We start from the raw sequence: 27,562 nt of genomic DNA on the forward strand, positions 1-27,562 counted from the left end.
GGTACACAAGTTTATCTCCAACTTAGCCAAGATACCTCCCTGTTCTATCTTTAAACCCCACAGAACCACGTGAGATGCTAAACTAACAGGAATCATAAATCATAAATCAATCATTAAAAGCAGTGGCTCCACCTCAGGACCAAGAACATGTGATCATGCCCAACAGATCACTCAGGAGCATAGACATGGTGTAAGGTTCTCTTCCATCTCCTTCTAGTGCTGCTCAAAATCCCATCTAGACACCCTGAGTATCAATGCAAGCTGGAAGAAAATGCAGATTAAAATGTGTCCTCTTACAATTCTGAAAAGATGTTATCGATTTCAGGTCGAGGGCAAAGATTATTCAGGAAAACTCTGTACACGTCTGGAGTGAAGTCTTCTTGAGGTATGGAATCATTCTGAGAAATAGAAGGACAGAGTCAGCATATGGTCCTCTCTCCTGTTTCTTCTGTCTCTCCCCAACCTCTTGTCCTCCTTTCCTGTCTCCCTGTCTCCTTCCTTCTCTTTTCCTTTCTTCTAGGAGGTCTGGTAAATAAATATCCAGAGCACATCCAGGAGGCCAAATGTAGAGCTCACTTGGACTCTGATTTGGGGTGTCAAAATCCTAATTTTCTGGATTTTTTTAGAGTTTAAGATTTTTCTTCTGCTAAAGGGATGTTGAGACAATTCCCTAAGAATATTTACTAAGATAAGTTAGACATAGGAAGGACAGATTCTGTTTAGCAGCACTTTTTTTTTTTTTAGTTTTCTTCTTCATCTCCTTCACCTTCCTTTTCTCTTTCCTCTTACTCTTCCTTTTCTCCTTCCTCTTCTTTTTTTTCTTCCCCTTTCCCCTTTTTTCCTCCTTTTTCTCCTCCTCTTTCTTTTGGTTTGAATATGTTTCTTTAAATTTTGTTAAAATATACATAACAAATTTTATCATGTTAATCATTTTTTTTAAATGTGCGGAACAGCAGCATGAGGTATATGCACACTGTTATGATGTTTATCAGGTTTTTGAATGAATATTTTTTCAAAGTGATGTTACTACTAGATACATTGTCAAATGAAAACATAAATTTGTGTGTCTTTTTTTTTTTAAACAACATTCCCTCTGGTTTAAATAATGTGATAAGTTGTAAAACAGTTTTCCTAAGTAGGGCAGCACCAGCCATTATTTTTCACTGATTGCTCCTGTCTTATTGTCCTGGAAGCCAGTCACTGATATAAAAGGCTACCTCTGTGGCTTCTGTTTTCTGTTTATTTGGGCTGCCATGGAAACCGGAAGCATGTATTCAAGTCTTTGTTAACAGGAAGGACATTTTTCATGCAGTTTCCCTATTTCAGGTATATGTTTACATGATTATTTTTATTTTCAGGCTCTTAAACCAAAGAAAACACCCTTCCTCTTAATCATGTTCATGTTTTGAAATTTACTTTAATAGAATTTTTTTTTTAAATCCTGTCTGAATTATGGTCTGAAATTGTACACTGCTTGCTAATGTAAGAAAACTTAGCTTACCACTGGGTATAAGAGTAGCCCCATATTTATGGAATGAACAGTAACCCCATATTTTTTTCCATTTATAGAGGAAAATGCATTTATGTTGCAAAACAGAATGTTGAGAAAACCAAGCAACACATCAATCATTTCACATAGAGGGATAAAGCATAGACAGATGCTTTATACCAGCAGGCTTAGGCTACTTGTACACAAACTTTGAAATCATGAACACAAGTCCTAGAACAATAGGAAATAAATTCTCATGGATTGCTTGATTGGTATTTTTCCATTCATAAAATGGAACAAGGACAACCTGGAAGCAGATTCCCAAAATTTCGTCTGATTTATTAAAAAAAAAAAAAATCCCATTGACTAGAGGATGCCACCCTCTCTGATTTAGACACACATATATCTTTTTACAGAATGGTCTGGACATGTCTACCCTACTCTTGGGTTGTTAGACAATGGGAAAAGAAAGATATAAAATAAATTGAAAAAACAAAAACAAAAAACACCCAATGGTGCTGCCATCCAACTCAAGGGCATCTAACTTGACTGCATTTTACAAACCCCAAGTGCATTTCTGCATGTTCCCTTCTAAATAGAGTCCACTCTACCTCCGTGTAAACTCATCCAGCACAGATATAAATTCATTTTATCTAAGAATATCAATAATTGTATTCTTCTTATTATTATTTTTCTTCCTTCTTGGCTTAGTTGGAAGGCTCAGTTGGAAGGCTCTTTCTCTAGAAGGCCTTGTCTCCCCCTTGACTGACTTGGTCTGGTTTTTCTTTTCCCATCATAACTTGCTTCTCTTATTTTTTAACACTTAGTGCTCTGGGCTATATCATTCCGTTTTCCCTGCTAACCTGCTGAAGTGCACAAGTTAGGACCTGTGGATGTCTGTCAGTTGCTCTAATTCTGGTGTGCAACACATAGTAGGTACACATTAAACACCTACTAAATAAATGGACATAATTTATGAGAATATTGAGTGTTGGCAGTGAGAGCTTGCATATGGTACTTCTTGTTGAGCATCAGATTTAATGAAAATCATTTTCTTTAAGAGTCCAGACACAAAATTTCATAGAACAATATACTTTCCTAAAATCTAACCATTGTTTATTTACCAGCTGAGAATTAGGATTTTCTATTAAATGGACAAATTAATGAGATCATATGAATAAATGTAATATTATTTTCACTATTGAATTTTAGCACATGAAAAAAGATAAAATTCTCAATGTAGCTGATTTTCTTTACCTCACTTTTCTTTTGCTCAACTTGATGATTAAAAAGGATTAACTTATTGAAGCAGAATCAAATAAATAGTGTCCACATGTAGATTACTTTCTTGACATTTCAGTGGATTCCTTCCCAGTAAATTACAAATTCTACATATTTTCAATATTTTTGATTTAAAACTATAAATCAAAAAGTTGAATTAGCCAGAGTCCATAGAATAATTACAAATAAATTACTCTTAATTTATTATGTACTGGGTACGTAATGTGATTTTAAAATGGAATTTTGATATCAGTGATTTTCAGTATCACAACTCAAAAGTAACTAAATTTCTGATTTAGGAAGAAATGCAATGAACTACAGTTATACAGAGAAATTATTTTATAATCTTTATTTATAGTATTACTCAGTAAAACATATTATAGTCTTGAAATCCCAAGGAATTTCCCTTTGTAATATATTTGTGTGTCCATCAACTACAATAACTTTTTTTTTCTACACCTAGGACTTAGAATTGAACCTAGGGATGTTCTACCAATGAGCTATATCCCCAATCCCTTTTAAAATTTTATTTTGAGATGGGGTCTCACTAAGTTGCCCAGACTGGCCTTGAACTTATTATTCTACCCAAGACTCCTGAGGTGCTGGGATTACAGGCATGTACCACTATACCTGGCAAACTTTGCAACTTAAAATAAATACACAGGCTTTTTCATTATTTTCTTCATTAAAATGCACCCCCATAGGCCCATGTTATGGCAAGACTACAATACAATTCCAAATGTCACTGAGCTCTTTTCAAGTTAATAAGCCTAAAACCAAGGGAATTTGTTACAAATAAATTATTTTCAGTTCTCAGCTTGTGGGTAGAATGGTCATTTTCTGAAAATGGGAAGGTTTTCAGAGGTCTCACTGGAAAATAAGTTTAGATTATTAATAGAAGGACAGCTATTGCTTTGTCTCTCTTTTTCGGCACAGTACTACTTTTTAACAATTAGGGTGACGTGAGGCTAACAACTATAATCTCCAAAGGACTACCCACTAAAGGAATGTGTTATTCCAATGGATCATGTCAGCCAGGATACAAGTTCAAGTGCATTAATTATCCCTAACAATGTGTACAAAGATAATGTTTAAAAAATCTCGACAGGATATCCACTGTGTTTCTGGGTAATGTGTCTATTTACAGAACACAATTAAATCTAGTTTGAATGATGTCTGGCTATGAAATTGTTTCCCATTTATGCCAAACTAGCTAACCCTTTTATATAATCCTTTTATAGTGTGCAATGTTTAAAATATCCCTTGTTAATGTATCCAGAATCTTTTTGCTAATTAGTGGATATTTCCCACTTAAAAGTCACGTAGATATGAAATTACTGCAATGATTTAAAAATATAGCTTTGATGTGCAATAGACAGTTCACAGAAACATTAATTTCCTGGCTTTGAAACCATCTTCGGTTTAGATTTTTTAAAAGGCATTCTGATTCTACAAGTTCTCCAGGTAAATTATACTTAACTATGAAAAATAATCTTTCAAAACTACTATGGAGGTTGATTATATTTTTCAAATAACTTCAGTTTGTTTTCAGAGAATTGGCATTACATTTAATTTGCTAAAGATAATTTTTTTCCAATTTAAACGTAACTCCTGCTATTTGAATCTCATTTACCTCCTCAAATGTCTCTGGTTGATATTGGTTGGAAAGTCTGAACCTATAATAGACATAGTGGATTGCAAAGACTCAATTTATGTTTATTGACTGAAATGTCAGAATCCAATTGTTTAGAAAATTGCAATTTACTGAGAATTGATTGATGGGTTTGATTTTTCTGTTCAGCTTTTCTATTCCTTCTTTCCTTAGCTAGATGTATAATACCAAGTTAAAATTTTTGATTCTTGTATTTCACAAGGCATTATTCAGGAAAGGTAAAACCAGAAGGGATTGCTAAGGCTAACCATTCTTTGCATGTCTTTATAAAGCCATCTTTCATACTTTCTCTCTCTCTTTTACTTTTCTGAACAAGTGGTCTTTTCTCTGTTTCTCAAATCCAGAAATTTCTTCCCAGCTTCAGCATACACTGCTTTCTTTTTCTAAAGTAAGCTTCCCTTATTCTCCATAGCACCACTTCTTTTTTTCTCTTCCTTCCTTTCTTTCTTTCATAACACTTTTCTCAATTTACACATGAATTTGTTGATGTATTTCTTTTTTTTTTTCCTAGTGCTGGTTCGAACCCAGGGCCTTGTGCATGTGAGGCAAGCATTCTACCAACTGAGCTATATCCCCAGACCCTGTTGATGTATTTCTTAACTAGTTCCCCAGATGATTTTATAGTCCTTGAAACCTTAAACTTCATTTCTGTTCACTACCACATTCTCAGTGCCTGTGGATACATAGTAAGGTCTCTAGAAATATTTGTTGGGTCAATGAGAGGAGCTTCATTGCTTCATCTTTCCTACCCTAAAGCATGTATCATAAGAGCAATGGTAAGCAAATTCAATACTTTACTTTGCTTATCAAAGCAAAAGTAACTATGTTTTGTGGAGCCTTTGCACAACTCTGCCCTGTTCACGCAGCAATGTTAGCCTTTTCTACCTGTAGAGGAGAAGTGGTGGTGGACAGTGTTTCCTGTAACCTACCAAAGTTGTTAATAAACTTCACTTTGAAAAAATATTCACAATAAAAATTGGACAATTAATTTAATAAAGAGAACTCAATAAATAATGCTTTTTCATAATTCAATCATAAGTTTAAGAGTGGCTTTAAGATTTCATTCAGTGCTTGTTAGTGTTTCAAGAGGCTTGGAGTTTCTATGAAGTCAGTGTTGTCCTTAAATAAGTGCTTTTTGTTGCTTAGATACTAGGATAAAAATAATTTAGAATAGAAGGGAAAGAACTGAATATAACACGAGAAAGAGTTTTTGCAATAGACTGTTCACCTAGAAACAATGCTAACAACTTATTTGAGATTCACTTATGTAGAAATTAATTAAAATGAAAGCATATGATATTATTCTAGGCGGTTAATGTATACAGAGTGGTGTGTATGTATCAAGCATTTAATAAAAGCAAATTACATCCTTTGTCCTCTCACCTACTTTACCAACCAAGAGCAAAGTGAGTTATCTGCAAACTTTTGATCTGTGTCACTCTCAGTAAAAAGGTTTTGGACATGGCCTTGCAGAGTATATACATTTATTCATAAACATGTACAACCATGCTAAATGTATCTCCAACTTATAAATCTTAAAATAAGGAATTTAAGAAGGATAAGGTGAAATTAGTATTTCAAATGTATTCCTAAACACAATACCTCACACTATCATTAGCTACTAGCTCAAGAGACATTAAGGAATGGTTTATTTTAAAGATAGGGTTTTTTTTTAAAAGATAGACATTATAAATTGTCTTCTTGACAATGTTGACCCTTTCTTTTTGTTATTTATTTATTTTCTGTATTACATGATTAGATGATTACACATATACAAACACAGACCCAGACAGACACACATGAATATGTATGTGTGTATGGTATTGAGGATTAAACCCAGCAACACTCTACCACCGAGCTGTATCTCTAGCCCTTTTTATTTTTTTCTATTTTGGGAAAAAGTCTTGCTAAATTGTCCAGGATGGACTTGAACTTGGAATCCTCCTGCCTAGGCCTTTCTAGTTACTGGGATAAATAGGAATGTGCCTCTACACCCAGAATACATTACTGATTTTTTTTTTTTTATCTACAAAATGCAAGTATCTCTCTAAGGTTTTCATTTTTCTTTCTTCCTTTTCCTCCCCACCTCTTCTTCCTCATTATTCACCACTGGAAATTGAACCCAGGACCCCAGGACAAGCACTCCACCACTGAACTATGTCCCCAGCCCCACAAGAGTCATTCTAGATTGAAATATTGGGGTTATGGGAATGAAAGAATATAATAGTGGTCTCATACACTGCAAATATAAATAAGTTATGGGTTTTAGACTTTATAAAAATATGTCCAGGTAGTGTTGGGACAATGTGTATTGAGTATAAATCATTAAGAACTATTTTTCTGTGCTGTCACCATAGGCAACACACTCACCCTTGAAGATGGAAGACTACAAGCCTCTAATGCAGTTTCAACTCGTTTCCGGTCTGCTGAAAACAAGCGATATATGCTGTGGAGTGAAAACACATGAATGAGAGATGTTTAAAAGTCACTGGGATCACAGCACCTACAGATGGTGCCCATTCAATATATCCCATTGAATCAAACCTATTCATTATTCACCTTTAAGGAATCAAAGGATAGCTATTCTTCCATACATCTGCATCTGTGTTCAGAAAGATCTTTGTGTGTGCTTTTAAAAAATCGTAGTGTCTAACACAATGTTAATGTTCTGAGGTAATGCTGATGATCCAATTAAGAAACTAGTGCATCAAATAACATCTTATATTAAATATATATTAAAATAAACTTAGCAAACTTGTCACCTCATTGCTACCCACAGCCCTAAGTGTGTATATTTTTTTATTAAGACTTCAAATTTTTTCATGAACAGAATCTCACTGATAGCTTATAAGTCAAGTGAAAGACTTTTGACTAATATGATCTAAATATGTACTTTCTTAGGTCACTAATTTCATTTTTAAAAAACCAGAAAGTAAATGCTGAACAATTTACCATAATAATTTGGATTATGGTTTCTATTGAAGCATTAGAAAATCCTCTACCTGGAGGTTACCCATGTACCCACAAGGTACATGGCACAGGTAAATTCTCAGTACCCTAGACTGATTTGCAGATAGTTTTCTACTTCTTCCTGCCCTGCTTTTTTATTTAAGTTCCTTGCCCATCTCCAGAGTTTGCAAGTCCTGCTTTAAGGTAGAGCTACCTTGGTAGAGAGAGGTACCGAGGTCACCCAATTTGTGCTCCCAGAATAGATCTGAGTATCAGATGTTTCTTTGGGTTTAGCAATGAGGTCCCCTTCCTTCTCACTCCCTCCCCATCCCACTTTGGTGTTTTTCAAAAAAGGGACGTCAGAGGAAAAGGGTACCCCAGGGAAATGCTATGGAGAAATCAGCTGCTCTGATATGAGGCACACACGCAAGAGGACAGAGTTATCACGCACTGCCAAGCTCCCACTTAGGCTGATGAAGAAACAAAGCAGAGCCATGGCACAGATTCAAATCTTTGAGAAAAAGAAAACGAACAATGGGAAACACTCAGGAGACTTACTTTTTAAGAGGAATGCGCCCTTCTGGAGTGACTTGTAGCTTGAGTTTAGTATAGCTGTTGACAAAGCAGAAAAATAAGTTTTCAATTTTTTAAATGAAAATATTATTGAAGGATAAAACCCAAAGAGAAGAACCTGTGCCAATGTGCAGTTTGTTGAATTTCACAAAATGCTTAAGTCTTCAAATTAACACCCAGGTTGAGAAGTAGAATACTGTTACTTTAGTGGGTCCTAAAAGCCCCTTTCACACCTCCTTCCAAAAGGAACTATTCAAAAATGAATTGTGATCCTGCTGTTAAACAACATAGATCATTGCTGTCTGTTTTGTACCTTACAAAAAGGGAATCGTATTTTTTTGTGCCTGGCTTCTTTCACTCAGTGTTGTATTTTTGAGATCCAACCAACTTTTGCTTATAGTTGTAGATTATTCATTCTCATTTTTGTACTGAATCCCCTATATGAATATAATGACTGTGTTTATCTCTTCAACTGCTAGGGACACATAGGTAGAGAGAGAGAGCAACAGAACTCTCAACCACTGCTATGGACGTGTAAAAGGGAAATGCTACTTTAGGAAACTGTACTCACCTACACTAGGTATATACGCAACAGAAATGTTAATATGTTCATTAAGAGACATATTCTAGAATGTTCAAAGCAGCCACATAAGGAAACACTTAAGTAGAAAAGATATTTGTAACAGATAACAGCTAAAAAATGCTGTTTCAGGTAGAACATCTTAATTCATACTTAATTCATACTAACACTTCTACTAACACTTCCTGGAAGAATAGATGTTCTACAATGTTTGTTGGATGAAAAGATGGGACAAAGACCGGAGCAAAAGAAAGGGGCAGAAAGGAAGGGAGGAGGTGGAGCCATGTAAAAAGGATGCTTAAGGGAACAAATTCAGGAGGGGAGATGATCCCATGGAAAACCACTTATACAAGACCTGTGGGGTGCTGACTAAAAGTAAAAGGAATCCTCAGAAGAGCAAAAATGTGGCTGGAGTAGGAGGCCTGAAATAGTGGGTATGTCTTGCATAACAAGAGCGAAGAGAGAAAGCTATTCAGTAAAAACCAGGACCACCTCTTAATGGTTCTGTTTGTGGTTTGCATTTAGAGGTTTCCCAACCTCCTGAATGGCCACAAAGGAACACAACCAGGAATCCTCACTGCTCATCTGGCATGTGTCATTACTTTCCTTGGTCAGACAATTTTTTTTTATTTTTTAGAAAAGCTGTTGCAATTCCAGACTGATGTGCTAATCTGCTTCATTTTTATCTCCTTCTCTTTTTTCCTTCTACCCTTTCCTCTACATCTTTTCTTTTCCTCTTTTCTCACTAATAATTGTTGTGATTGTCTACAAGGGCCATCAATTTATTGATTTAAGTAGGCACGATGGTTACTGTAGCAGCCATCAGAGGACTACGGCTCTAGAGAAACTAGGAACATATGCTGTTCATTCTCTTCCTTGGATTAATAATCGAGGTCACAGGCAGATGCAGAGCAGAGGCTCTCTGAAATTAATAACTTCTAGTTCTGAGCACAGCTGCCAGGATTTGGAAGTATCTCCTTATTGTGTGTCAAAGGCATTGACATTCAGGCAAGCTCAGCCCAGGCGTAACGCGGATGTGCAGCTTGGAGGAAAGAGTGATCTTTCTTGGAAGTCTTCCAATTCTGAACAGTGGAGGTATCAGTTCTCTAACAAATCCCAAAGGGAAATTTTTGTTTATCAATGTGAGAAGCCAGTGCAGCATAAACAAAAGACTCACAAAGGAGAAAGGAAACTGACTCAGAAGAAGCAACACCCTTAGCAATAAAATTAGAGTGACTTACGCTTTTTCCAGAAATGCGTCCCTGGACATGTTTTGGGCCAACAGGTTTGTTGCCAGACTGAAAACCTCATTTGTCCATTCCTGAAAAATGTAAATCACACTTGCATTAGCTTAAATACTGCACAGTTATAAGACATGACTTTAGCTCAGCTTCCAGGAAGACACATTAATTCAATTTGTATGCCCAAGGATGCCCCCGCCCCTGACCTTTTCTGCTTCTGGTAAAAAAAAAAAAAAAAGTAATTAAATTCAAATCCCTGAGTGACTATCCTAAGAAAATGTTCTTTACACATAAACAAAGATTTTTTTCCCTGCTTCTTAAAATGTCCATTGATAGAAAATTGCTGTGTTGCCTTCAATAACTGAATGCTTTTTACTATTTTCCATGAATTATAAATAAAGAGTGATAGAAAAGTTTAAAATATGTAAAGTATATTTTCAACAAAACTTCAAATATAATATTCCTACTTGGCTACCTGTGCTTAATCAGCTGTGCCAGGGATATTTAAATTTTGACTACAGTTCTCTAAATTAGTTATAGTTATAGTACCAAATGTTAATCTCTCACTGCTCTTTTAATCTTAATCCCTACCTCACACCACTCACTAGTGATCTCACTTGTCTTCCAAGAAAATGGAAAAGAGTAAGTTTACCAAAACAATGCTGATTTTCCATTCTTTGTGATAGTTTAGAATATATAATACATATCCTGGGCCAATTATTATTTTTCTCTAACTGAAAAGGACATGAGAGATAACTAATCACCTCCTATTATGATAGTGTATTTAAATCTCTCCTCAATGAAATAATAAACTGATGTTCCATAAGATTACTACATTGCAATCTATCTCACTTTTCAGGTCTATTAATATTTGCTTTATATATTTACGTACTCCAATTTGGGGTGCAACTGTATCAACTTAAAATTGTTATATTTTCTTATTGAACTGATCCCTTTATCATAATATAATATTGATATGCTTTGTCTCTTTTAAAATTATATATATGGATACTCTTGCTCTCTTTTGGTTGGTATTTGCTTGAAATACCTTCATTCCTAGTTTATATGTGTCCTTAAAACTCAAAAGTGTCTCTTGGAGGCAGCATATTGTTGGATCTTGGTTTCATAAATATATTTAGCTTTTGATTATAAAAGTCAATCCTCTTACATTTGATTATTGGTAAGTGAGGATATGCTCTGGCATTTTGCCAAACATTTTGTTTTATAATTCTTTTACTCCTCTCTTCCAATCTTGCAGTCCTTCTTTGTGTTCCTTGTGAAATAATGTTTTTCAGTTCAATAGCTTTGTCACCAAGCTGTGTTATTCCTACTACTGATTTGCTGGTCTTCATGTAGTGTCTTTTTAAAAATAGACATTTGTTTTTTGACTTTTTGACTTAAAGCACTGGAAATATATTTTCATGTAATATGGTAATGTTGTTGATGGAACTGTAAGAACAGAAACCTAGAATGATGGAAAAGAGAAGAGAGAGTTCTTAGCAGAGAAAACTGGGAAAAGAACCAGCATTGAGCAAACAGAGTTGGAAATGAAGTAGTCTAATACAGAAGAAAAGAGAGAAGGATTTGCAACAAGTAGAGTTAGGTGCAGATTATGAAGAACATTTAATGCCTCTGTTCAGATGCTTAGAGATAGTTGGGCAAAAAATGTGATACCAACAATGGTCTGTTTTTTTTTTTTTTGCTTTCTTTGTTTGCTTTTTTCTTCAGGATGGGAGGTAAGGAGAGCCAGGACTAGGCTGTGCTTTAGATAGATTATCTGACAAGCCATGTTGAGATGAATTCAAGGCTAAGAAATAAAGAGGAACAACTCCAGAAGCTGCAGTAGTGCAGGTAAGATATGTTGAGGCCTTGAACTCAAAAGATTTTTGCCAGAGGATTTAGAAAAGGCAATGCAAGATAGCAAAGAGAGGAAAATAAAATTATCAACATAAAACCTGATGTACGCACAGAAAATGATCAGGATAATATTTTAACAGCTTAAAAATCAATTTCCTTCAAATTAGATGATTTTAAACATGAGTAATAACTATTGCTATAGTTTTAAAAATATGTTCCCGTTGTAAAATTTTTTGGGCTAAGACTCAAACTTCATATATTTCCAGCTCCATGGTGACATTATGTATTGATAAAAGTATTTATAATTGAAGACAATGTACAGTTTTGTATGTCTACTGAGATATACTTCCACAACAGAAATTGGTACAGTGAAAGAATTTTAAAAAGCCAGGGATATTTCACTTAGTCTGAGCTTTTCGGTTAAAAGCTAAAGCCTTCCATGTATCCAGTTAAATAGAAACACAATACAAGCAACATATGTAATTGAGAATTTTCTAGCATTTGTATTTTAAAAATGAAAATAAACTTGTGAAAAAAGATAATTTAAGATATTTACCATAGTGCAACTCTGTCTCAAAAAAAAAAAAAAAAAAAGAGCTGGAGATGAGGCTCAGTGGTTAAGCATCCTTGGGTTCAATCCCTGATAGACAAGTTGTACATCTCTGATGTGAAAATCTAAAATCCAAACTTTCTAAACAACTCCATGACACCACAATTGGAAAAGATCACCTGACCTCATGTTTCAAGTTGCATTTAAGATGCAGATGCACTAAAAATATTGAATAAAATGACCCTCAGACTACGAAATGCATAAGAAACAAATAAAACTTGTGTTTAGACATGGATCCCATCCCCAAGATTTCTCATTGTCTATATGAAACCATCCCAAAATTGGTAGAAATCTAAAATGAGGAGCACTTCTGGTCCCACAAATTTTGGACAAAGGGTTCTTAACTTGTATTAATCATGTAATCAATACAAAACTGCTTAACAAAATACATTCTTTTCATATGTAAAGCCTTTGTAATAATTTTGTGCTTCAAACTATGCCATCTCTATTTGTACTGGCACCATTTCCAACACTCAAAATGCCACAGTGGCTGTGGATGCCACACTAATCAGAAGAGCTGGGTCTTCTAGGTCCTTAGATCTTTCTGTGGGTCCTCAATAAAGCCAGCTAAGAAGAGCATCTCACTGTCTTCGTTGCACCACCACAGTTAGCTCATTCAGAGTAAAGCATAATTTATTTTCATAGCATTCTCCGATTGTGACCTCCCACATGTGAAAATCCTAGAGTCCAATGGCTTCCTGTAAGTGTTACACAAGACCCAGGTTGAATCACAGATTCAGAGATTATCACAGCGGCCAAAAAAACTTTAGAAACAACTCAAACTCTTGGCTGGATGCTGATCTTAGGCTAAATGGCACTTAGCTAAAATAGCATGTGTCTTAGTTTGAGTTCCCTAGAAACAGAACCTGAGATAAGGATTTATGCAGACTGAGTTTATGTTTTCTGCCAGCATTCACAGAGAAGTGAGCAGGACAGGGGGTGCAGGAGGCAGAGGGTAAAACACCAAGCAGTCTCATGGAGGGAAATCTTGGCTTAATTTCTCCACATGTAGACCACACCTCAAAGTTAAGTTTTCTGATCAGGGAGAAGGAAGCTGAAGATTAGAAATCCCTGTGCCTGTTCATTTTTGTTAGAAAGTGCTGGAAGGTGATGATATATTTCTAGGTACTTTCTTTCTCTTCTCCTCCCAATCAAACAAAGTGAATTCTAGCATCCAAAGGGAGGAGCCAATAGACACAGGTATGAGCTCCTGGGAATGAAAACCCACTGAGGTGTTGTGTGTGTGTGAAAATGACAAAGGAATTGGAGGGAATGTTGGCAGAGCACTTCTAGAGTGCATTGAAGCATACTAATTTGTGTTTTGGGATTCTTGAGTACCCAAAGTAGCCACCTTGTGCAATAGGGGAAATGCATCCAAGCCTGGGAAAATTGGTTCACATGCATTCTAGAGAAGCTTTTCTCAACTTTTCAAGTGCACATGCATCACTAGTCTTGTTGAAATGCAGATGCTGATTTAGTGGGTCCACAGAGGGGACACAGATTCTGCATTTCTTAGAAGGTCCCAGGTGAGATCTATGCTGGAACATGACATGAATAGCAATATTTTAGGGTGCACTGGCAGCGTTGACTAAGAACGTGTTAGAAATGTAGGATTTGAAGCTCCATACCACATCTGCTGACTCAAAATTTGCACTTTCTTCAGTAAATCTTCATGTTTTTTATGCATACTAAATAAAGTTTTGAGTATTGTGCTGGGCCACAGACAGCACTTTAAGCAGCAAGGTATTCCAGGATCTGATTTAGGAAGCATTATTCTAGTCTTTGTTTAATCCCTTCTCCAGCAAATAAAGAAATTATTTTGACTATTAGTTTTTGCATAACCAAATAGATCTTTCAGCTGTATTAAGAACTACATGGCTAAAGAGAGATGGCCAGAGCAGCTTAAAGCAATCTTGGCTTTTCATAAGATTATGAAATATGCTTTGTTGCAGGAAAGACAGAGCCTACCGAGGCAGTTTTTTTTTTTTTCATAAACCCAGTGCTGAGCCTCACTTAGTATGGCACTGGAAAGGTAGCTTTTTATTTAATTGAGAGGATTTGATTTTTGCTTCTCCACTTTCAGAAACCAAGTCCTGACTGTCACTTACCTTGTTATAGCTCCTGCTATTTAAACCCTGAAGCTTCTTAAGAGACATTTTCTGTTCTTTGATCAACAGAGATCCTAACTAGGGGACAGGGTTCTAGACATCAACTTTCATGGAATTAGCTGGGACTTAAATGTTCATGTTTGTTATTATGACTTCAAGATTCCCTCCTTCCTTCCTCCCTCCTTCCCTTCCTTATTTCATACCAGGGATTGAACCCAGTGGTGCTTAACCACTGGGCCACATTCCAAGGCATTTTTATTTTTTTTATTTTGAGACAGGATCTGGCTAAGTTCTTAGGCCTGGCTAAGTTGCCGAGGCTGGCTTTGAACTTGTGATCTTCCTGCCTCAGCCTTCTGAGTCACTGAGATTACAGGTATGTGCCACTGCACCTGGCTTATTTCTGCAATTTTTTTCTCCTCACAAGGTGCCATTGCTATTACTGCCAGTCTTGACACCATCAGAGATACTGATTTTCCCTAACATGTCACAAAGCAACATACTTTTAAATTTCTAAAGCTACTTAAGCTCTGGCATTTGTAGAACATGTGTTTGCTTAATGCTACTAACAAATGTTTCATGATTATCAAGTATTCTTATAGCTATTGTTTGAATGTTTACTATATTCTGAGAGAGGTTCTTTGCATTCAATAACTTCACTGATTCTCACACATTTTTTTGTGGGAGATAGTTAACCTACTTATTTTATGAGGAGACTTCAAATTTCAAAACACTTAAAGCTTACTGATGTTCTCATAACTAATAAAAGTCACAGTTTGGGATTAGATGACTGCTTTCTTGGGCTGCCAAACCTGAAGTCCTAAATACCCTGCTTGTCATCACCTTGGTCTAGAAAATGTGAGTGTCACTGATATATAAAATTAAGTAAGATGGATCAGATAAGTAAATCCACTAGAACTATGTTCTATTTCCAATACCAACTTAGCATTTCCTATGGGTCAGGTCTGTTTTGCAAATAATTAACTTATTTATTCCTCACAAACTGCCCTATGAGATAGACTGTCTTATTTCTATCCCATTTTACAGATGAGAAAGTTGAAGCACAGAGACATTCAATAAATGTTATAAAGTCACACAGCAAGTTTTAGGTGTAACTGAGATTTGAACTTGGGTTTTCTTCTTGAGTTGGAACACTTTACAACTCCCTTACAATAGGAAGTAAACAAAGTAGAGTAGAAATGAAGTATGATAAAATAAAGAGGTGTGAGTTCAGGTGGAAAATGTAGGTCTAGTCCTGGAGTTCTGACAGAGTAGGTCACCAATTCCACTCAAAGTTGCTTTAGCCAATTGAAAGAGTAACAACCATTCATAATATTTGCCCTTGATCCAAATACCAGTCATGTCATAGTTCAATATCCTTCCCAGTTCTAAGAATACAAGTTTCTCCCTTTGATAATTCAACTTATGACTGAAAGAGGTCTACAGACAAGGACAGTGTCTTCTGGAAGAAATATCAGAAGTGACCATGAAGAATTCTTAGAACACCTGTATTTTCATCAGTCCTGGGTGCTCTCACTTGCTCACCAAAGTGGTAAGGAGGACACTCTGCATCTGTCTTGCCAGTGTAGGCCAGCTTTATTTCCTGCCTTTACAAACACATTTCCTAAATCTGACATTCAGAAAAATCTTTGAAAATCTAATGGGTGCACCGTGGGATCCTGCATTATCTTAATTGACATTTCAATTTACAAACACACCTGAGCATGCTTTTGTAATTTGAGGGTTGTTCTACTTTTTCTTTTCTATAAATTTCCTGTTTATAGTCTTAACCCATTTTCCCTTTCATTGTCTTTAACAGTGGGTAGGGCTTTTGTTTGGTTGAGGTTTGAGCTCAAACACAGGCCAGTTTCAGTACCAGTTCTGTTGGTGGAAGCTAATTACCCTACAGTGGCCGAATGTCGTCAATGGTCCCGAGACATCACGGTTCACAAGGTACTCAGGCCATAGCTCTGACCTGACCCTAACCAGCTGGAGTCAAAAAAATGAGCAGCTTGTATTCTCTACTTTCCAAAACATATATTCATTCAAGGAGATCTCTGTGGAAATGAAACGATTCTAAAGGGAATCTGCATTTTCTATGTCTATGTCTGTAGATAGATAGATATAATTGGGCATCAGTGGTCACTGTCATAAAGGAATGACAGATGATAATGAACTAGAAGCAGGCATTTCCAAAAAGCCTGATTTGGAAGCCTCTATTTACTGTACTTATATACTTAAAAAGAGTTTATTTATTTATTTTGAAAAGCAGTTTTAGGTTCACAGTGAAGTTAAGTGAAAGGTAAAGATTTCCCATATACTCCCTGTCCCTACACAAGTATAGCCTCTCCCATGATCAATATCCCCCATCAAAGTGGTACATTTAATGATCCTACATTGATACCTCTTTATTACTGAGAATCCACAATTTACATTGAGTTCATTTTTGATATATATTCTGAGTTCAGACAAATATATAATGATACATATTGACAATTATTATATCATGCAGTATAGTTTCATTGTCTTAAGAATCCTCTGTGTTCCACCCATTTAATTTATAAAAGCTTTATGAAATATGTAAAATTTAAAATAAGGGTTTTTTTTAACAATTATTTTTACTTATGTACTTTCTGTGGTAGTGGGAATCAAACCCACAACCTCATATATGATAGGCAAGCCCGCTGACACTGAGCTGTATCATCACCTTAAAATAAGGTATTCATATTTGTGATACATACAAAGATCCTAGCTATTTTTAATGTTTTGTATTCATATTCTATTTATTGGAAAAATCCTACTGCTGCAATCACTTCTGCTTACAAGTGGGAAATAGTCTGGGATTTGGGAATGTTGGACTGTTGTGTGGGTCATTCAGAATTGCCCTGCCTGGCTGAGCTCATTCCTCTCACTTACAGGCACACATCAGAATTCATCCTGCTGAGCATTTGTCTTAATGACACACTGAAGAATCTTTTCATGGTGAAATATGGTATACGAGCTGCAAAATCTTTTGTTAAAATCAGAGAGACTGTCTGAGAAGTTACTGCACGTATGATACTATATACAACACTTGACATTTTGCTAAAATTTCTGGCACGGTTTCTCTGTATTAGGTAGCAGTGAAAATCTTAAGAGTCTATGGTCAAATTCTCATTCTCATCTCCTACTCAAAGAAAAATGGTTGTAAACTATACATAACTACAAACAAACAAAACCAATAAAAACCTCAAGCAAGTAGCACATGAGGACTCAATACCATCACTACCATCACTACGGGGACACTAGCATGTCACATTAATCCAATGATGGAATATCAAGGGAAAGTGAGTCGTCGTTTCCAGATCATTGATTCAAAACCTTTAGGCTACAGTTGATAAAAGAGCAACTCAAACTAACATGGGAAATAGGAGATTTTATCCAGAGGAGTGGGCTATTTAATGTAATTGAAGGAGATATTGGAGAGATTGTAATAGAACAATGTATTAATAATAAAGATGAACAGGAACCTGAAGGCTCTCTTCCAAGTGGACATGATTCTTTTCCCTACTGCTGAGGTCTTCTCCATGGCCACCAGCTGTGCAGCGAGTTTTCACAAATAGTATCTCTTGCCACCAGAGACTGGTTAATTTCTTCCCTTCTGGTCTGAAAAGTCCTGGGAGTGATCTGATGAATCTACTTCTAGGAATCCCTTCAGGCCAGCACCCGTCAGTGTCGATGAGTAACAAATCGTTGGAACTGGGGGGAAAGCAGTGAGCAGAAGGATGGAAGGGTGCAGAAAGCACGACATGTGCCCTTTATAAGGGAGTTCTGTGAGAAAGGGCAAAGGAAAGGATTATCATCCCATAACGTGTGTGGGACCTCGATGTTCTCGGTCTTATTCTTTTTATGAAATAGGCAATAAAGTCATAGTTTTTGAGTTGACTGCATCTTTTATAATTTTTGTCTTTTGAAATTAATCAAGGTGTCTGTCTTAAAAGTAAGTCACATTCACTGTGCGTGGCTACAGGGTTGGTGGTGCTGGCTTTGCATGTTTTCTATTGTAATGTGCACGATGCTGGAGCAGGTTATAAGAACTAGCAGTGCTGGTTGGAACAAGAGACTGAGGATCTTCCAATGAATGCAGCACGGAAGCTTTAGTGTGATGGTTTAGGGCATCCGCGTTGGCTACAAGGCCATGCATTGTGCTTTATTTCATGTTTGGAGCTAGGATCTGAAGAACTGTTGTCAAAGTCTTTCCCCAGAGAAGTGAAGCAGCACTGTGCTAAATGCGACCTGATATTCTGTCTGAAAGTGCAGTATGGGGGACCTATGTGTATAAGGATCTACATTTTGGGCTGCTTTTGAGAGGTGCCAGGTCTAATATGTCTCTAGTCCTCCTAAAGTTTATTTCTCAGCCAAATTGGGAAAAAGTATAATGCAGTGAAATCAAATTAAAATTAACTTTGAGAACTAAAAATTAAAACCCCTTGCTATGGCTTGGATAGGGTTTGATTCCTCTGAAACTCACTGAGATTTAATTGCTATTCTGATCATGTTGGGAGATGGAGCCCTAATGGGGTGACAGGGTCATTAGGAAGGATTCATGCTGCTCTTGGGACACTGGGTTAATTTTTGTGATATCCAGGCAGTTTTTGTTCTCCTAGGTCTGAATTAGTAAACTATGAAAGGGAGTTGTTACAAAGAGAAGACACCTTCATGTTTTGTCTCTTCTGCATGTGCCTGCTTTTGCCCTGAAATTTCTACAATTTTATGTTACAGCACAAGGTCCTTGCCTAATCTTGGACTTCCAGTCTCTGGAAAATCTTAAGCTACATAAATTTCTTTCCTCTATAAATTACCCAGTCTCAGCTATTTTGTTATGGCAACAGAAAATGGACTAAGGCACCCTTCGGAAGAACAATATTTTCAGCCAAGTAAAAGGAAAAGATGTTTGTTTTGATTGAAGTTTTCACAATGAGAGGTTTGTAATTTTTTTTTTTATTGTGGTCTTCAAGTATATTTGTAGCCTCAGCTGGCCCTGCTCCTCTTCCTCCAGTTAGTTCCCTGAGTCATTGCTCATTTGTACAACTAGGAAAATGTTAATTAATCGTTCACATGTTGAAACCCCAAAGCTTCATTATTATGGCTTTCATGTCAATCTGCTATATTCTTGGAATGGCAGCCTCCAACAGCCTCATGTCACTTTCATAAAAATACTTGCTATAACGCCTTCCAGTCTTAGAAGTCTCAATGTTAATTATTACTTTGTATGTATCTGCCTCAGTGTTGTGTACTACACACAATAAATGCATGTAAGCACTGTAATTATAATTGATATGACTGCTTATTTTTTTGAAAAGTAATTCTATTTGAGGAGATCAAATTTAAAAAAGAAAAAAAATTAAAGGAAAAAAAAACAAGCAACTTATTTAGTAAGATATGTTTCAGGCAGAAAAAAAAGAGAGAGACAGAGCAATCACCGTTTCTTGGGAGTTAAGCTGTGCTGCTTATTTGCTAAATGAAATCTGGTCTAGGAAATTAAAACCGCATTCCTAGAAAATTGATTAGTGAACTACGCACAGGTAGCTCTTCATTAACCTATAATGACGGAATTCTGCTAAAATATAATTTTCTCATTTGGAAATCAATTTGTTCTAAATTACCTTAATTGCACATCCCAACTTTATTTCAAACCTTTTGCCAAAGCTAGATTCTTCTCCTTCAAGTAAACAGGTACTTGGCTCTGCGTAGGAAACTTGATCATGTTAGGCCCTTCTCTACCATGAGCACTATTCTTTGCCTTTGATCTTGATCGCTTCACTTTGGGCCACTGCTCACTGCCAGTTGAGGTCATGGAACAGTGGATCGTAAACACAATTTCTTTCTTGTCTTTTAATTTATAATTAAAACATGCAGATCAGATTATTTAATAGTCCTTCCTGACTCATATTGTTGGTTTTTCTTCTAGATTATTTAAAAATAGACTTTACTGACTCTCACAACAGCACTCGACCACTTTCTAGATGGGAACCACTGCTAAGCACTATCTAATCACCACTTTCTCCTTCTAAAACAGAAACACAACTGTATCCAGGTAGATCCCCAATATGTTCAACTGAAAAGTGCCTTTTCCAACTTCCTCAGCTTTAGGTGGCCATGTGCCAGAAGGCCTATCACACATAAGCAGAAGTTGGTGGTGGGGTCTGGGAAAATGTGGCTTTTCGATATAGGTGCTTCTCTCTCTTTACTTTGGGGAAAACATATAGGATGGCTGGGGCTGCAGGGGCATCTTAGCCCATGAGGAAGAGTCCGTGAGAATCACAGGGTTCTCAGTTTTATAATCCTTGAGCCATTGAATCAGCACCAGAAACTACTTACCCTCAGACTTCCTGCGACATGAGGAAAACAATAGCAACTGACCAAAAACCCCAAATCAAACAACATACAAATGAATGATTCTTAATTTTTCTAAACTACTCTTGGATTTGGTTTTTGTTACTCAAGGCCAAATGTTACTCTTGACTGGCAGAATATCTCAAACAGGTTTCTTTTTTTTTTTTTAAAGAGAGAGAGAGAGAGAGAGAGAGAGAGAGAGAGAGAGAGAGAGAGAGAGAGAGAGAGAGAGAGAGAACTTTAATATTTTTATTTTTTTTAGTTTTCGGCGGACACAACATCTTTTTTTGTATGTGATGCTGAGGATCGAACCCGGGCTGCACGCATGCCAGGCGAGCGCGCTACTGCTTAAGCCACATCCACAGCCCCAAAACAGGTTTCTTTTTAACCTGTCTGATATTCACTTATCTTTAACATTGGTAATAATAGGACTTACTTCACAGATTTGTCATAAGAATTGAGATAATGCATGTAGACCCATGGCAGGTAAAACGAATGTTTACTAAGTGGTAGTAATCTAAGAAATTTTATTTAATCAAAGAAAGACATTTGGATGGAGTTATAATGAAAAGCCACGATTGCTTCTGTACCCTAGTTTTGTTTCTTGATATTAAATTTTAGCATTTCTATTCTTAAGTTTCTGGGGTTAGTTTCATATTTCTAAATACACACGCCATTCTTTTTCTTGATTGACTGTTTTTTGAGTTTCACTATTGACATTCTGCTCTGATTGATGGGGTTTCAATCTCTCACACCATCTCCCTTTTCTCCTTCACCTGCCTGCCATCACTAGCAACTCCATGATTGCCAGTGCTCACTCCCCATTGGTCACCTCTGAAAATACAAGGAACATACTTAAATCATTTCTTGATCCACCAATTAGAGACAGTTCGCTTGGCTCTTCTGTTTGTGAGAGGAGGACGTTTTCCTGGGGATCCTGATCTCTAATTCTTGGTAGCATAAATATACTTTTAAACTATCAAGGTTTTTTTTTTTTAATCTTGTCCACTATCCAAAATTAACTTAAACTGTTTGCATAAAAATTGATTTTGAAAGTTTAAAAGCAAAACAATAAAATCTAAATGCAAATGTAATTTTATATGGGGACATCTACTATATTAAGATCATCTTTTTTGCTACAGTTCCAATTCCAGGAACCATATAATTTTAAAAAGGAATCATTGATAATAAGTGAATATAGATGTTTCTGGCTGCTTCTCCAATTGCTGAAAATCTTGCATGAGTTAGCAAGGTTTGCATTTGAATAATACATTTAATGTACATTTATTCCTCACTTTACCTTCTCTGGGGGAGTAGAAACTTCAGCCTTTTTTCATTATCCATCATCTTCCAGTTTCCCACTCACATTGCCTGAACCTATTTGATTCTTACACTAGTTATTTAATTTCAAGATACATGCCTTTCTTTAACTCACAAGTATTTTCTTGTATTATGTCTTTTTTTTAAGAGAGAGAGAGAAGAGAGAATTTTTTAATATTTATTTTTTAGTTTTCTGTGGACACAACATCTTTATTTTATTTTTATGTGGTGCTGAGGATCGAACCCAGCACCCCGCACACGCCAGGAGAAGGCGTTATCGCTTGAACCACATCCCCAGTCCCTTGTATTATGTCTTTATTACTTTATTACCTTCTCTGTTTTCTATTGTACTCTCTAGATTGACTATGTCTTTATCTCATATTTTTTCTCTCTCCCTGTTATCATTTTGTCTCTTACTTTTGGTTTGTTTGTTGTGTTTGTTGTTATTTGGTTCCACATTCTGGGAGACTTCCCTCATCTCCTTTAAAAAAAAAAAAAGTTCTGTAGAATTTAAATTTTTATTCTATTACCTTATTTTTGATTTCTCATAAAACATTTTGCTCTTTTTAACCTGTTTACTTTTTAAATAACATCTAGCTCTAATTTTTATTGCCAATTACTTCTGAAGATGCTTTCCACTCGGGGCGGGGAAAAATCACTTGGTACTGGAATTTCTGGTGTCTTATTTTGTGGTTCATCCGGCTTCTCTTTTCATCCAATAGTCTAACCTTCCTTAAATAAAGCTTGTAGATTTTTTTATTGGTTCACATTTTAGATGAGGGCAATAGAAGGGCTGACTGAGAGGGGCTGGGGATATAGTTCATTTGACAGGGTGCTTGCCTTGCACGCACAAGGCCCTGCGATCTATCCCCAGCACCAAAAAAAAAAAAAAAAAAAAAAAAAAAAGCTGACTGGGAGCTTTGAGTATATGAGTGGGGATTAATCTGCTTGTAGTCTTGACCTTTAGGTGAGCACATGGGTGGCATCCAGTGCTTAGAACTAGAGGGGCTTTACTTTGGATCTGTAACTCCAACGTCAGCCCTCATAATTCTTTTCAAATGGTTTGTTCAATTTCCTAAAAAGATAAACCCTCAGATTTTTGTTCTAGGACATAAATGGTTCTAAATTACTCTGCAAAAGGAGAAGGAGGAGGGAGCTGTTTTGTCTGCATTCCTTTAGGTTATTTTGTCTATATTCCTTTAGTTATTTACCCTTGCTTTTGGTTTTTTGTTTTTGTTTTTTTTTGTGTGTGTGTGTGTATGTTTTTATGCATGAGGGACTGAACCAAGGACATGCTCACGGTAGACTCGTACTTTACTATTCTGCTCCCCTCCAGCCCCCACCCATGTTCTTGCACAGTATCCTGCTAGGCTGGCAGTGCTCCAGTCTGGGGCTCCCTGAGCAGTTTCCGAGCAGGTCTGTGACTTCCTTGGCTGCAGCTTTCTAAGTATCTTAGACTGTGGTTTTCTCTGTTTCATCAGACACTTTCCCCATTTTCTTCTGCAAACTTATTGAAATATGTCATCTTTTATTGACTCATCTCACTGGATATTTGTCACTAGGCAATTGTATTCTTTTCCCATCATTTCCATAGAATTTTGAGAGAGATAAGAGGTCACACTTGTGCTCATTCTGCTGATTGGTGCTAACCCTATTTTTAGTTCCTGTTCCAAACCCAATTTCTGGCTTTCTCTCCTTCACTGGCTCTCCAGCTCAATAAATGCACTTCCAACATGAACTGCCAGCATCCTCAGACCCTCTGTCTCTCGTGCTGTGCATTCTATCCATCAGCAAATATTTTGGTTTAGGTTCAGAATAGACCTAGTGGCCAACCACTTGTTACCACGCCTACCCCAATTGCTCTAGTCTCCCCTAGTTTCTTTCTCCTTCTGCACTAAGGCTTTCCTATTAAAATAAGGCACACCAGAGCAATCCCTTGCTCAACACAATTTGCTTCCTGTATCACTCAGAAGAAAGCCAAATTCTTACAATGGCCAGGTGTAACTGTGTGGCCAGCCATGACCCCTTGCCAACTTCTCTCTCACTGCTCTTGCTCCTACCCTTTGCTCCTTTTCAGCCAAACTGGCTTCCCTAAAGTCCCACCACCATGCTGGATTCTTGTGCCTCAGGGTCTGTTCTCTCCCCAGATACCTTCTGAATTCACTCCATCCTCCTCGTCAGGGTTTTCCTCAAAAGGCATCCTCTCAGTGTAGTCCTGTGTGACCAGGGCATTCAAACTTGAAACACACTCCCCTTCTCGAGCATCTCCGGTCACCTTCTGTCCTTTATTTCTCCCTGCCATGAACACTACACCTTGTTTATTTTATTGTCAGTCTACCCCCATTCAATGTATTTGGTTATTTCTGTACCTCCAGCACCCACAGTGCACGGCACACAGTAGGCTATTAAATATTTCTTGAATGAATGAATATTATTATATAATCATTTAGGAAAATTATTAACAAGGCACTTTTCAAAAAACTTTCATTCTTAGTGATAGCATATTCACTGGGGGCATTTGACTGGTGATGGATGGCAGGTTAAATCAACCTGGGTAGATCGACACGATGTCAGGTGTTCCCCCCACCCCGATATTTTACATATAAAGGAAAAAAATATAAACAAGGAAGTCAGATTTTCTTAGAATTCTTCCTGCATCCAAGAAAACTGTGTTGATTTTTAAAATTTTTTTTGTTTATTCTTTTAGTATTTGTGTGCCTGCTTCAGAGTGAGGCACACAGATAAAATAATCAAGGTGTAGGTGTAATCAGCTGCCAGGTATCAGAAGCTGGACAGGCAGAGGAACAAGAGGGAAGCATCTTGTTTCTGTGTTACTGGGTGGATGGATGGAAGGGGAGATGCTATTGTTGAAGCAGTTTACTGTCCTCCCATTCTGGGGAGAGGTGGGCTCATATAGCTGCCCACAGTCTGAAATCATGATCATTTTTGGGTTTCAAGATTTATGTTTTCCTTTGCTTTGACATTATCTCCTTTCTGTGGCACCCTGCTACACTGTCTCCGAGTGAGTTCTCATTTAACAGATGCAGAAAAGATACCCAGTGGACAGAAGGCCAGAGGTACTTTCTTCCACAATTACCAGAAGAGCAGTTGCTGCTTCTTATCTGTGTAAGGAAGACAGTACAGTGTAAGTCGCCCCCTGCCCCAGCTTTTATTTCGTTTTTCATTATGAATGTCTCTCTTTTGAATTCTGAATTTTTGAACTTTTATGTCTAAGAAAATTCTCCGAGTGTTTCATGTATCACGTTCTAAAACAAACATGGCCTTGGCAGGTCTCTTTGCTTATCCCTCTTAATCTTCTGCTTTCCAACATCATTTCCTAGACTATAATTTATTTTTCTTAAAAACAAAGTTCCCTCCATGCGACAGCGTCTCTCCTTTTGTTGGCCTGACCCATGTCAACTACTTGGTAAAGAGCAGCTATTTTTAATTTTCTCAAGAAAGCATGTGTTAGTTAGCTCATGCGTAGGGAGGGCGGCAGTTATAGTCACTCCCCGAGTGGGAGCAAAGCTGAGTTTGGGAATGATGGGGAGAATGGAAGTCATTGTAATGAGTACCACCCGCATCCTTCTACTGTGGACCTTGGCAAGTTATGGAGAGACAATTATGCTTCAGAAGACCGAAACAGCCAATCAGCTAAGGGGCCTCAATTTATTTAACTCTAAAAAAAATTGAGATGAGAGTACATGATGCTCAAAGAATCTATAGCTCTAAAATTTTAAGTGCTTTGTCAGTTTTTTCAAGAGTTTCAAAGCCCCTCATTGTTCTTTTCTTGTACTCCTCATTCCCTCTTTCTCTTCCTCCTTTGCTTTCTTCCCCCTCTCCATAAGAAATTTATTGAGCACCTACTGCATGCCAACACTAAGTTAGATACTGGGCTCACAAAAATGACTGAGCAATTATTTTTCACTTTCAGCAGTTCACAAATTCAGTATAGGTTATGAGGTACACTGACAGGTAATTATAGAGTGATAAATACAATAGAAAATATACTTGGGGCTGGCTGTGGTGGCACACACCTATTGCTCAGGAGGCTGAGGCAGGAGATGGCAAGTTCAATCCCAGCCTCAGCAAATTAGCAAGGCTCTAATCAACTTAGCAAAACCCTCTCTCAAAATGAAAAATAAAAAGGGCTGGCTAACCTGAGATGTTTCTTAGTGTTTAAGTACCCTTGGGTTCAATCCCTGGCACCCAAATAAATAAAATATGCTTGGGGTTCATGAAAGAACAGAGAATAGAACAATGTACCATTCCTGGAATTGAGGGGTAGAAGAGGAGATGGTAAACTATATGGCTAAGTCCCCAAGGAGGTCTAGAAATTTCCCTGGGGTACATACTGGAGAAAGGTGCTCTAGAATAAAACACACAAGGATTATCAAAACATTAAAAATCTAATTATAAAAGCAGACAAATCACAGGAAGTTAAGAACTGCTGGAGCAGAAAGGTAGGAGGTGAGTGCACAGAATCAGAGGGTAGGTGCTATGTGTGCTTTAGTCACTAATGAATCCTGAGTACCCAGTGAGGTATTTGGCCCCTGGTAGGCTTTTAAAAAATATTTGTTCACTACGCAAATAAAGGAAGGAATGAAGTACACACTTTATTCTGTGGGTAATAGAGAATGAAGAGAATGTGGATCATGAGCAGATTTTACTGATATTCTTATACAGATGGGCAGGCAGGGCTGGAAAGCCAAGAGAAGGTTCTAGGAAAGCAGGGAGGGGCTGACAACAGGTGAGACCTGTTGAGGGCCTGAACAAGACAGCAAGAAGAGGGATAAGAAAAGAGATGTGAGAGCTGGTCAGGAAGCTCACAGAGATTGCACGTTATCTGTATGGTGGGCAAGCAACTGGTGTGGATGAAGTTAAGGAAAACATCCAGAACACCTCAAACCACACCTCTCAAAGAACTGAATTAGATTCTCTAACATACTCACAGTTACAGAGGTCCCCTCTAAAATACAGAATTGCAGACAGTCAAGATTGATGTTTAGTGGATAGAAACTATTTTTGGAGAGCTCATTTACTCTGTGACAGCTACTTCAAAATATAATAATGTAATGCACAGAAATTCCCTGCTAAAGACTTTTTTGCATGCATGACATGACATTTAAAAACCCAACTGGCTCAACCAGCTTGGGAAATTCACCATATCTATCAAAGCAGAACATACGAAGATCTATGACCAGCAATTATACTCCCCAGTATATACCCTGCAGAGAGGCAGATGTTTGTAACTACATTATTTGTAATAGCTCTGAATTGGAAACTGCCTGAGTGTCCATCAACTATAGAATAGATAGATAAATTATTACAGAATACTGTTTAGCAAATGGAAGAAAAACATCAAAACCGCAACAAATAGAGAATAATATCATTAAACTCATAAATATAATACTGAATAATAGAAATCAGACCAAAAAACTATGTTGTATGATCCATTTACAGATATTTTTTAAACAGGTAAAACAATTCTATAATGTTAAAACTCAAAA

General features: G+C 37.0%; 1 protein-coding gene and 1 long non-coding RNA gene across 4 annotated transcripts in view; one reads left to right on the top strand and one right to left on the bottom strand.

The window, feature by feature from the left end:
* Positions 1–27,562, bottom strand: part of Plcb1 (phospholipase C beta 1) — a 710,898-nt gene that overhangs the window by 218,083 nt on the left and 465,253 nt on the right. For all 3 annotated transcript variants that reach the window (XM_005320485.4, XM_078051429.1, XM_005320486.4), the window contains 4 exons: positions 9,786–9,865; positions 7,950–8,003; positions 6,813–6,888; positions 298–398 (listed from right to left, as the gene is read on the bottom strand). In XM_005320485.4, coding sequence (XP_005320542.2) covers positions 298–398; positions 6,813–6,888; positions 7,950–8,003; positions 9,786–9,865 — 311 coding nt within the window. The remainder of the gene's footprint in view (positions 1–297; positions 399–6,812; positions 6,889–7,949; positions 8,004–9,785; positions 9,866–27,562) is intronic.
* LOC144378057 (uncharacterized) lies at positions 149–7,220 on the top strand. The gene is made up of 2 exons (XR_013439556.1): positions 149–385; positions 6,800–7,220. It is a non-coding gene; the product is annotated as an uncharacterized LOC144378057 (long non-coding RNA).

This window comes from Ictidomys tridecemlineatus, chromosome 5 (assembly GCF_052094955.1).
Source record: "Ictidomys tridecemlineatus isolate mIctTri1 chromosome 5, mIctTri1.hap1, whole genome shotgun sequence".
Taxonomy (NCBI): domain Eukaryota; kingdom Metazoa; phylum Chordata; class Mammalia; order Rodentia; family Sciuridae; genus Ictidomys; species Ictidomys tridecemlineatus.